The following is a 13,203-nucleotide window of genomic DNA, read 5'->3' on the forward strand; positions in this document are numbered from 1 at the left end:
CCATCTCTTGTTCGTATATAATAATTGTATGTAAAATGAAAATGAAATGAAAAAAAATATGAAATGAAATATTTATATTAACTAAAACTTATGAAATGAAATATCCAAAAAAATATTGTTTGCAGTGTTTGGTATTGTTAATCTAAGTTCTGTACAATTAAATATTGGTAAAGTAATTTTGTTTCATTTTTATAATAATATTAAGAATGCCTATATATATTTATTTATTTAACTCTTTATTGTACAAATATTACAATATATTGTGTGGACTTAATATAAATAACAATGTTTTAACAAAACCTCCTTGGAAATTTAAGGTAAACGCAGCTATTAACGGCCCTCTCAACCCCTACCTTTGCAAGTGAACTCTAGGGCACAACAAATATAATTATATAAAACGTTTTTAAAATTTTGAGAGTGATCAAAAAAGATCGGCGCGTACTTTAAAATAAAAATTAATCAGTTTTTGGAATATATTATCCATATTGAGGCGAGTAGCATCAGACTGGAGTTGGCGTCGGCCGCCGCGGCGGAGTTGTGGACCTGGTTTTGGCGTACCTGGAAATTTTAAAATTATATTAACATAGCCCGCGACCCACGTCCACTTTACCTATAAAAATGTTGTCTATTTAATATGTAAATCCAGGTTATCAGGTTCCTACTTAACAGCCTAATTTTATAAAATTTGCTTACAGCATGGTAGTGTAACAAACATCACGTTTTAATATTAGGTACATAATAATATTTATGATAACAAAAATATTTTTTTCTTTGTCTCATTGAAGAATTAATAGAACTCTTTACGGGGTACCGGCCCAAGACTGTATCTTTCTATATTTAATTATTTTACTCACAGTGTTGTTGATCCAGACGGTGTAGCTAGAGACGCGTGTAAACACGTGAGGATAGAAGGAATCGCCGCATGTCACCCCAAATGAGGTCACCCCCACCACCACCCCGTTGTACACCAGGGGACCACCGGAGTCACCCATGCAAGTACCGGCTCCTGTAGGGGACAAACTCTTATTGTTAGCCAAGATAGGTATGACGACTTGAATAGTCTGGAAAATACCCAACGTGTGTGTACGGACACAGACTTTCTCACAAACACTCATGAATCCTGTGATTTCGAAGCGGGTCGCTTTTTCATCAAAACTCAAACGCACTCAATAGAACTCGTCAAACGTCTCCATAAGTCGGTCCAACCTGTCGACTTCATAAGTCACATAAGCGAGCTTACCTCCAACACCAAGCAGCCCCGCGCAGAGCATGTTGTTGTATGAGAATAATCTCTGAAAACGCGCGGCGCAGGTGTCTCGGTCCACCTTGCGCAGCCCCACGTGCCGCAGGCCGAGGGGGCTTGAGTTGTTGCAGTTCATCTACGGGGTATTACAGTAGTGGTATCGGAAGCCGTCAGAAATGACTCAGGGGCTCATTGGGGTATCATGCCAAAGATGGGGTTTATATCCATTTAATATCAAATAAGATCCGCAAGGTGAAGTGTTAGATACTCACATCAGTCTGTCCCCACCCGACAGCTACCACAGACGCGTTGTCCGGGACCACATACCCCCCCGGAGGGATGACGGCTGGCTGCACCGAGCTGCTCCGGTAGTTGCTCATACTGGTCGGCAGCACCAACACTGCCACGTCGTTGTCGAAACTCATCGAATGTTTGTAGTCCTCGTGGACCACGGTCTTGGACGTCACATGCTCTGAGCCTCCGCGGTCATTGTAGGTGGATCCGACGCGAATGACAACTTCAGATGCCCTCAAGATAGTAGTGCCAGTAACAGCTGTAGTGTCATTGATTTTTCTGGAAAGATTTTTTAGGTATGGTGTACCTAGATCATTCACTGTATGACTTTGATGCGTGTTTTGAAACTATACAAGGCCAGAACGCAGAGGTTGGGACTGCTCGCGTATATTTTTTAATTAAAATGGAGCCATGATTTACTTCAAAGTATACAAGGCCATTACGCACTAATCGCGTATATTTTCAAGTAAGTTGGGCCAAAATTGCGCCAAGCGGCAATGCGAGCACTTGAAACTATACGTGATTAGTTACCAGGTAGCCATTTTGAATTGTTGTTTCTCTTTCTTTCATGCGAAATATTAATAAGTATTTTTGTTTCTAAACATTGCATCATCATTCCGCACTTGGCATTGTTTTCGTAACGTGTTTTTTGTTTACATCGTACAGTTAAAAAGTTAATTTTAAAGTGTAGAACTGTTGTAAATAGTAAAAATGATCTCAGAAGAGGGTGTAGAACAATTCATAAAAGACAATTACGGTATTTAATAGATCTATACTACCTGCTACACTCACGAGTAATGAATAAGTCCAAGTAGCAACAAGTCAACACCAAATGACCCCAATATTTAAAAAAAATAATTTAGAATTTGATCAAAGTTTACGTTTCTAGTTAGTTTTATGTACCTACTTTAATATTGCCGACGGCGTCATTAAGCTTGTCTTTTCCGTTCAGGAGCTACCGTCACTGGAGCTTTTTCATTGCTCGTGAGTGTAGTAGGTATATATTACTCATAATTCATTTAAAAATAATAAGATATTAATATTCTTACTTGCAAGTATGATTGCTATAAATATCAATCAAATAAGAGCTTGTTCATCTTTATTAACATTCTATAGGTATGACATGACAGGCAGAACAAGTAAATTGTAGTCATGTACATTTAACCGAAATATTTAAGTAAATCAGAATCAGCATGTAGGTATAAATTATACGCGACAAGTACGCCAATCAAGCAATGTGCGTAATAGCAATGTATATTTTCAAGAACGATTCAGCAAATTCCAACTTGAAAGTATACGCGATTAGTACGCACAAATCGTGTATATTTTCAAGTAAAATATATATATTTTTCACTTGAAACTATACAGTGCTAGTACACTATGGGTGCGTTCTAGCCTTGTACAGTTTCAAAACATGCGACTTTGATACTGCAGTGGCAAAGGGTTCACACCCATAACACAATTCACATTGCTTCTCTTTTAATATATATGCGCTACACGGTGGCTTAGGCTGCTTGTCCACCACAGCCGTCACCATCCTTGACGCTCCGTCAGCGAGAACGACATGAAGAATGACGGTGCTCGGACACTTCATGGCCATGTTAAATGATATCACAAAATTGGCGACGTCATCACCTTCCGGTTACGGCGGTGGTGGAGGAATAGCCTTAGAGCCGGGACAACTTCCTTAAGACCGCTTCCACGACGCCAGCGAGCGGAGAATTACGTACAGTAAGTAAGCCTCCACCATGAAATAAATAATACTAACTATTATAGCTCCATCTTCGTCGCCAATTTTAGTACCTACCTCCTAATCCCTTGTACTTGGAAACTAGAAGTTAATCTAACAATCGCTAACGACGGCCGTTTATTTATTCTACCATCCAGGCATCAGGGATTAGGAGGTATGTACATAGGTTCTAAAAATTGGAATAAGCATGACGGGGGGGATGGCCTTGGCAGTTTTTGGAATAACGCTTTCAAACGGAAGTTACGATTTTTATCCACTGGCGGTGCTAGTTCTGCGTATAATAGCGCCTTGAAGGCGCAGCGAAGCGTGTTTTGAAACTATACAAGGCCAGAACGCACCCATAGTGTACTAGCACTGTATGTATAGTTTCAAGTGAAAATAAATAATATTTTACTTGAAAATATACACGATTTGTGCGTACTAATCGCGTATACTTTCAAGTTGGGATTTACTGAATCGTTCTTGAAAATATACATTGCTATTACGCACATTGCTTGATTGGCGTACTTGTCGCATATAATTTATACCTACATGCTGATTCTGATTTACTTAACTATTTCAGTAAATGTACATGACTACAATTTACTTGTTCTGCCTGTCATACCTATAGAATGTTAATAAATAAAGATGAACAAGCTCTAATTTGATTGAGAAAATGATATTTATAGCAATCATACTTGCAAGTAAGAATACTAATATCATATTATAATATCATATCATATTTATGAATTAAAAGTAATACCTACTACACTCACGAGCAATGAAAAAGTTCCAGTGACGATAGCTCCGGAACGGAAAAGACTAGCTTAATAACGCCGTCGGCAATATTAAAGTAACAGCGCATCAAAATATTATTTTAACCAACTTTGATGTTAAGGACCATTTTGTACATAATTTTAAGATCAGTGTAAAACTTACATAGTTGGAATAAACATATTACATATTACATCAAATTCTAAATTAAATGTTTTAAAAAATTGGGGTCATTTGGTTTGGTGTTGACTTTTTGCTACTTGGACTTATTCATTGCTCGTGAGTGTAGTAGGTATTATCCTATAGACCTATAACAGACATAGTTTTCATCAAGTTTTGAATTCACCGTAATTGTCTTTTTTATGAATTGATCTGCACCCTCTTCTGAGATCATTTTTACTATTTACAACAGTTCTACAGTTTCATTTAAATCAATTAACTTTTTAACTGTACGATGTAAACAAAAAACACGTTACGAAAACAATGCTAAGTGCGGAATGATGATGCAATGTTTAGAAAGCAATAGACTTATTACTATTTCGCATGAAAGAAAGAGAGAGCAACAATTCAAAATAACTACCTGGTAACTAATCACGTATAGTTTCAAGTGCTCGCATTGCCGCTTGGCACTTGAAAATATACACGATTAGTACGCAGTGGTAACTGCTGCAATATATTTTCAAGCCATAATTTTGGCCCAACTTACTTAAAAATATACGCGATTAGTGCGTAATGGCCTTGTATACATTGAAGTAAATCATGGCTTCATTTTAATTTGAAAATATACGCGAGCAGTCCCAACCTCTGCGTTCTGGCCTTGTATAGTTTCAAAACACGCCGCAACGAAGCTATTGGGGGCAGCTTGTAAATTAATGAAAGGGAAATATAGTGAGAGTAGTGAGACGTTCATGATAATTTGGAGAATGGCCTACCGCTAAATCGTAACTAAGTTCTTACAACATTTAGGAATTTATTACTGAAATAAGCAGTGCGCAGCGGTGAGCACGTGGTGCTGTGTGAGTATCACGCCCCCACAGAAACCCCCCAGCAGCTTCTGACCACGCACCTGCAAATACAGTGATAAAGTACGTTACAATGAGGGCTATATAATAACTCACCGCAAATTTAAAATAACCTTAAAATAAAATAAGGCTACCTACGTCAAACAGAAAGCATTACTAGCACTATGACGCCAAGATGTGTTGTACTACTATGGTAAACAGAGCGCCAGCCAGTTGCGTATGACGCGCGCTAGTAACGCGTCCTGGTTTGACAAAAAGAAAGGTAACTTCATAATTTTAATTTTTAGGACCTATGTACCTCTTAATTTAACCAGAGATTTAGGGCCTTACAATCGAAACAGAAATACATGGTAAAAGTTGGCTGTCAAATAAATTATTAATGATTATTTTTTAATTTAAAACTTATAAAAATGTACAATGTAGTGTTTTGTAATAATTTTACAAAGAAATAAAATAAAACATGTTTTTTATTATTATTCCGTGGAAGTTTAAATCCCTGAAAACTGACGTAAGTAGGGTGTAATTGGGGATTCTAAATCACAGACGGCTCGCTGCGCTCGCCGTCCGTGATTTAGACCTCCCCAATCACACCCCGAGTTGCGATCCGGTGGAAACCTGCGTCGTGCAACTGATAATCGGTACTTGTCGATCAGGATATCTATCTTGTACAAATTACGTATTACGATCAGAACATAACTTCATACTCTAACATATGCATTTTTAAATCGTAGTGTATCTAACTGCCATGTGCCAAATATATCCACCTCATCTCGAGCAGGCACAAAGTAATACTTGATATTATCGCTGACTGTAACATATTTTTCTGTATGCTTTCATTTTATTTTTAATGTTAATTAGGTTATTCTTTGATTACTTATGTCAGTTGTTTCTGAATAAAAATACCTACATATTTTTTATAAAACTTTATTATCCAAACACCATTTTCTTAAACAAGTTACATTCCTAAGAGCACATATAGTTGGATGATAAATACAACTTGATACATCGGTCGAATGTTTATATTTTTCGTACAAACTTAGTAACTTAGGGCATTGCATATCTTCTAAGTTGTAAACTTCAGCACGTTGTAACATATTTTTAATCCAGACCATTTTTTCCGTACCCTTGCAGAAAATTATTTTATCGATCAATATTTCATTAATATACATCGAATAATTTGAATAGGGTATAAAACCATCATTCCAATATATTTTTCTATTTTTTTCTATCCATTTAACTTGTTTCTTTTCAGTCACTGACAATTTATGAAATGGAAAGGGGGGCTGGATTAACAATAGATGTATCTGATCGTTGTGTAAGATACAAATTTCTTTCAAAATGAACTGATTATGATCGATTTTAAATCCTTGTACATCTACTATCACTTTCATGTTATTTTTCTAACTATATTACTCAGAGGTTTATACTCAAAAAGTCGATCGTTGATTATCAAACAGTAAGCACTTGTATTTTCAGGAATATCTTGAGATGTTTCAATTTCTAAGCGTACATCAACCGGTCCAGTCTTTAGATTATCGTTTTGCCTTGAGCAGTCAATAACAAATAGAGGTACCTTTTTCTTAAAGGTTTCCAGATCAAGCAGGGGATCAATTGGAAGGTTGTAAAATGACTGTTGAAATTTAATATACATTTCGTATAATATACTATATTTGTTTTCATCAAATTTCAAATTAAGTGAATCATAAGGAAAATACTGAGAATTTAGAAATAGCGTAACATTGGTTATATTACAGTGATCAAAATTGGAACTGTCTTTAATTTTGTTGTTTTTCCTTTCTGTCTGTAAACCAATTATAACAAATCGCGGTTTTTCCAACTGCGATGCTGTTTTAACAGACCAAGAATGCTTTGTAGTTTTTGGTAATAATGGATACTCATACAAATCCCAGTTTCTGAATGCTATTTGTATAGGATTATCTTTTTCTAAATATTTCAATAATGTTAATCTTTGACGATCTGCAACTTTTATATGTGGCATACGCCATTGAATTCTGTGTATATTTATAGATACAATATCATCTTTCTCAGCTATAATACTGTTTAAACAAGAGCTTCTTCTGTTAAGTATAAGTTCATGTTTACAATTAATAATGATTTTTTTATAATCCTCAGCAAAGCCCATTAGTTTATTCAATGGAATAAGAACATTAAACGCGCCATTTTGTTTTTTTAGCCCGTCTACATCCCAACCCCAAACTGCAGCGGCTTTATTCTCACCACTATTTAATGACACATAAGATTTAATTGTTGATGTGATGCCAGTATTTTTCACACGATCGATTTCTACACCATTTATTTCATACCTGATATCTTGAAAAAGAAATGATATAGCGTTATTAGTGAAGTCAACATTTTTTTTTTGTAACTTTCCCGTCAGGTCTTTACTGCTGACAACTGCATTTCCTTCAATGTAAATAGAACTAGCTGATGGTAATACATATATATCTTGCTGATGGATTGGTATACGTATTTCATCATTTTCATTAAAACTGTTGTTATATGGATTATAGGTATGCACTTCATAGCTCTCAATTGAGTTATCGAATTTCGGTAAGTCGTTAATACTTAGTATACTCATACTTTAAACCCTAGAGCACGAAGGAAATCTTTATTATTTGGACTAACGTTTTTCAAATATTTAACACGTCTAGAACCCTTGATACATCGTTTAACAGTGGATTGTTTTATATGGTTTGTAGGAATTTTATAGTTAACACTGTTATTGAATATAATCATTTTGATTCCCGTAGATGGAGACACAACTGAATGTTTTCGTTCTGAAAATTAATTAGATTTCCTTCCGAATCAACAATTTTAATAGAAACTGATGTTATTATTTTCTTCCTCAGAGGGAAATATATAACGTTTCTTGGTACTTCAATAAATTGGTAACCAGGAGCAACGTTTGGTACAAATTCATAGATTATATGTGAAGGCGATCCGTTTATGTATGATCCTTGCACCAAATCACATTCAATTCGTATCACAGTCAGGGGAAGAATGCTTACAGGGTTCATCGACTCATGCCATTTATTTGCTTCTAGTTTTACTAGGGGAAATCCTAATAAAGGTGCTATGCTGTTTTTTACTTCAAAATTAATACACTGAGAACAAAATATAGAACACTTTAAAGTGTTATTATTTGCTTTTATTTGGATGTCGCAATCCTGGACTCTAGTTTTGACATAGTCATTTATATCTTGCAAATCGTATAAGCCGCAGGGTATTATAATTTGTTTTCCTTCATTTCCATACATGAAAACATTATTTTCGTTATTTATATTTGGCACGGAATTTAGTGCAGAAAAATACAATAAACCACACTCATATTTTTTGTTTAATGTTAAAGGAGGAAAGTAATTTGTGTTCAGCTCAGACTTATTTCCGTTGATACTAAGCGTGAAAGACATAATGACCGACGGAACCTCATTTTAAATACTGAAACTACCTATTTATCTGAAATTATTACTTCGCCAAAAATTTTTTAAAAAATTTATACAAAGATGACCACAGTTAAAAGGATGATTCCCTTGATAATTGATATAATTATAATTAATATCTAAATTTGAACCCATATATTTAAGAAATTCTTTTGGCGGTTTTAAATTACCGTAACTGTCAAAGTATTCTACAAAATTATCTAACTTCACGTAGGCTACCCAATGAGTACCATGGTTTTGAGAACTGTCTAAATTAATAACACCACTCTCATTTTTAAATGGATGTGGTGGTAATTCATCCCTCATAAATACTCCTCTGAAATAGGGAATCTTTTTTCATAGTACATAATATCAATGTTAGTAAGAGCTCGATTAGGTAGCCTCTGATTTAGTTTTTTGACTTTATTGGATATATTCCTAATCCATTTTTATATGGTTTGAGTTGTAGCCCTCTTCCGATACAAAGCGCCTCCATTTCATGGTTATGCCTTTTAAGTTCTTGCAAACGTTCTTTAGCAGACTTTATTGCTTTGATTGCTTTAGCTATACCCGCAGCTCCTCCTGCTAAACTGCCAGCAGCGGACAATCCAGCAAATATGGGTATTAATGGTAAAATACCACCAGTTTTTGGAACTGGTATTACACGCGGTATATTTATAGGTAGGTCTGATGTGAACTCCTTAGCTGCTGCAAAAGCTAGGTCGATAGCAGCCTTTTTACACTTTGGTTTTAATTTATGCATATGTTTCTTCGTTTGAGAGATGATATTCCTAAAAGTCTTTCGAATTCCATTACCTGAGTTCTTAGATTTAATTTTACTAGGAACAATATTTTTCTGGAGTTCATTTAGATCTTTGTTTTGCTGCGATCGTTTTTTTGTCATTTGGATGAATCAGTTTTTAGTAGGTTATTATAACAAAACACTGTTACCAATCATGCACGGAGTAAGACTGATGACTTTCTTGTGTGTAATTTGTTTATAAAATGTTTGTTTTATCAATCCAACAATTTTCTCTTGAAGACAATCCTAGCCACTTAACAAAGAGCTTGTTTTTTTTTCTTTTTATAACTTTTTCAACAAGATAATTATTAGGATATTTGGTTTTTTGTAGTTCTTGAGAATAGAACGATCCTAAGATAGGTTGATGGTTAGCATCTTCTAAAAGGTAAGTTACAGGATTGGTTTCCTGCACTTTAACTATCTTAAATATTTCAGTTGACCAATTCGGAGTATATCCTTTTTCAAATGTTCCTTTGTATTTACTTATCCGAACAAATTCACCAAGTTTAAACATCCTGCATTTTTTTAAACGTAAAGTTTGTATTTTTTTGTATCTTTCCTGTAGTAATTTCTTATTATTTTTATTGACTTCAGCGGGTGCTAAGCCAATCGTTCTATGAGTTTTGGTATTATACGATTTTATTGAATTATCCAGTAGACCAACAAGCCAGTTATAACTTCCTTGCAAATGAAATTGTTTATAAATTTTACTTTTTAAAGTTCTTATGAATCTTTCCACTATAGATGCTTTTTTTGTGGAATATGTGGAATAATGGTTAATTCCATACTTATTAACCAGCGATTTAAATGACTTATTATAAAACTCAGTGCCAAAATCAGTTTGCAGATTTTTAGGAATGCGTCCTGCTTCGAGTAATTTCTTAAACGCTTGAATTATATTTTCTTTTTTCTTTAGTTTTAAGGGATATGCCCAAGCATACTTTGAAAAAGTATCAATCACTGCTAAAATATACTTATAGTTTTTATTATCTTTGTAAACAGATTGCATATCAATTAAGTCAGCTTGCCATAAATCATCTATATCTTTCATAACAACATGCCTCCGTGGAAAATTTTTTCTCGCGTTTCTATGTATTTCATTTACAATGTTTTCTTTACTCATTTTTTTTTAATTTTGTGACTCAATAATTCAACATTTTTACTAAGACTTGTGATATCAGTATTCATTTGCTGTACTGTTTGATTTAGTGTGTTTATTTTTTTTGTATTTATTTCAATTTGTTTATCAATATATCCTTTTGTAGCGCAATCAGTTTGATCAATGGGTGTTGCTATATGTTTAATGACTTTATATTGAGCATTGAAATTGTTATTGTCATCAACTGATGTCCTCTTCGTCGTATCCGACAACAGCGACTCTTGCTACACTCTGTTATGTGCTCTTATGTGGCTGGCAAGTCCGAACTTCGTCTTGAACACCCTTGTCATCAACTAATAAGTTAGCAGTAGTTGATCTTGTTGATATGTTTTCCATTATTTGTATCTTATTTATATGGTGACCAAACTTATCAACATTCATGTTGAGTAGCTATGAGAATACTGATAAATGTATTGATCTTCATCCAGTTTTATTCCTTTATGATGCCGCCTTCTTTTAATTCCTCAATAATAGATATTATCTCATTGTCATGATTGGTATTTCCAGCATCTTTTGAAGCTATTAAAATTTTTAACCTATCGATCAATTCATTAGGATCATCCCAATAAATGAAATCAATATTTGAATTATACTTTTTTAAGGTCGGTAACTTACAGCCTTCTCCTTCTTTAACATTATTTAATTCATGTTTTGAAAATAATGGTTTTACAATATTTTTGTATTTATTGCTTTTATCACCTTTAATTTGACCCAAAGGTTCATAATCTCTTCTGTGCGCGTTTGTTTGGCATAAAATGTCTTTATAGTTTAGTTTATCTTCCATAGATATGACCTTGTTGTCCGGTTTACTATGAAACAATAATTCCATCAGACCTTGAGTGGCTTCGTAAGATTTATTACCTATTATAGCCATTGATTTGTTGCCTACTGAATCGAAGGTTATAGGAGTGTTACCTATCATAAGTTTATTATTTTTATTACGAACTCCAAATGGTACCTGCAGGTTTTTATAATCATCTTTTAATATCGTTTGGATCGGTGTACTAAAAGGTGAACTTATAGGTTTTAAATTGGTCGGTGTAGAAGATTCGGATTCTGTATTAGATTCAAAATCTGCACTTTCAATGTTATCATCACATGGTTCACTAGTAGTAATAAAAGAATTTTTATCTGAAGAGTTTTCAACTTGCGGCACAAGAGCACAACTCTTCGTAGATGCTAATTCTTCCAAGGGATTGATTATTGATTTGAATATTTTTCGTGATTTTAATTCCAAATCCTCATCTATTTCTTGCATTCTTTTCACTTTATTTTTTATACATTTTACAGAATTTATTATTTGTTCTTTTACATGGGGATCCATTATTATTACTGGATGATTTTATTGAATCTATGAAACGAGCAGATAGATAACTAGCAAAAAGTTATGTGACTAGTTTTACTCTCACGCCTGCATATATATATTCATATCTACTGAATTCAATCAAATTTCACAAACACATCGAATGATTTTCTATACCGTCCATTATTTAAGGCACAATCTTTGTTAATGATCAAACAAGTGAAAGGGTCTTTCCATATATCTGAACACATTTTTTTAAATATTACCCAACTTATATCAGAATTTACATGTTCATCATAAATATGTTTTAAATTTATATCGTCTTGTTTGAAAATTATTAAAAAGTTAACATTATCTCTTATTAACTGCTTAGGTATTTTAGAATAAGTTTGGGATAAATAAAAACAATCTATTTGCTTATGTCTCCCCATAGAAAAGTAATTTCTTATATTTACTTGATTTTCACAAGTAACATCATCAAAAATAAAGATCGATTTATTTAAGGCATTATCAGGTGGAATTACATCATTATTATTCTTAAACATGAATAAATTAATACTGGGAATTCTACTCAAAACTTCTTTTAGAAAACGGTATTTCGGTTGAAATATAGTCTTCGAATAAAGGTATATATTTTCAAATTTAAGACCATTTTCATGCAGTAATTTATGTAACTAACTTTTTATGGACTTACAGTCTGCAATAAATGATTTAATAATAATAATAATAAACTTATCATTGTATTTGTTTTACCGCAATTTGAGGGCCCGCATATTATACAACGGATTGAATTAGGCAATAATTTGCTATGCCTGATGACATTGGAAGAATGATCAACCTTTATATTTTTAATTTCTAATGAGAGAAGTTGCTTCACTAACTTCATTTTGTCTTCTAACAAAATTGGAGTAAATTATTACTTTTATAGATGCCTCGTCGTTGGCATTGTGAAAAGAAACAACTTAGCCTTTTTTGGTGTTATTAGCATTATAGTGCATACACGCGTGATGTGATTCATACTTATTAAATACCTGCCTGAAATAAGATCCTCTTGTTTTCATTACATCATCAACTTTCAAGTTGACTAGACACGTAAATTTCTGTTGTAAGTAATCAAAATATTTACTAATGATTTTATAACAAGTTTTTATTTTTTTAGATTGTAATACTGTATACTGTATTCTATGTATTTATTATATTTGTTGCAGATAATGGCGAAGATTAACCCTCTGTTTTCGCAAGATACATGTCTAGAAATGAGCCCGCCTATTGGTAATATCAGACAAGATAGCCCATTTCCCGCTTATGTTCAAGGATGGGATGAATGTGGATGGCTAGATAAAGTTGAAAAAAAGCAACCAGAAAAAGAAAAGAAGTTATCAAAATGCGGAAAAACAAAAAATGCAAATGTATTAATCAATCTTCTACGTTCATATT

At 33.7% G+C, this 13,203-nt stretch overlaps 1 protein-coding gene across 1 annotated transcript; it reads right to left on the minus strand.

The window, feature by feature from the left end:
* Positions 1-253: 253 nt before the first annotated feature.
* On the minus strand, positions 254-5,264 carry LOC125490757 (trypsin-like). Its single transcript, XM_048631029.1, has 6 exons — positions 5,220-5,264; positions 5,018-5,106; positions 1,516-1,816; positions 1,241-1,379; positions 855-1,006; positions 254-558 (listed from the first exon to the last, which is right to left on the minus strand). Exons 3-6 carry the CDS (start codon positions 1,666-1,668, stop codon positions 460-462), a joined length of 543 nt encoding a protein of 180 aa, XP_048486986.1. The 5' UTR covers positions 1,669-1,816; positions 5,018-5,106; positions 5,220-5,264; the 3' UTR covers positions 254-459.
* Positions 5,265-13,203: the final 7,939 nt, after the last annotated feature.

Source organism: Plutella xylostella, chromosome 27 (assembly GCF_932276165.1).
Source record: "Plutella xylostella chromosome 27, ilPluXylo3.1, whole genome shotgun sequence".
In the NCBI taxonomy this organism is placed as follows: Eukaryota; Metazoa; Arthropoda; class Insecta; order Lepidoptera; family Plutellidae; genus Plutella; species Plutella xylostella.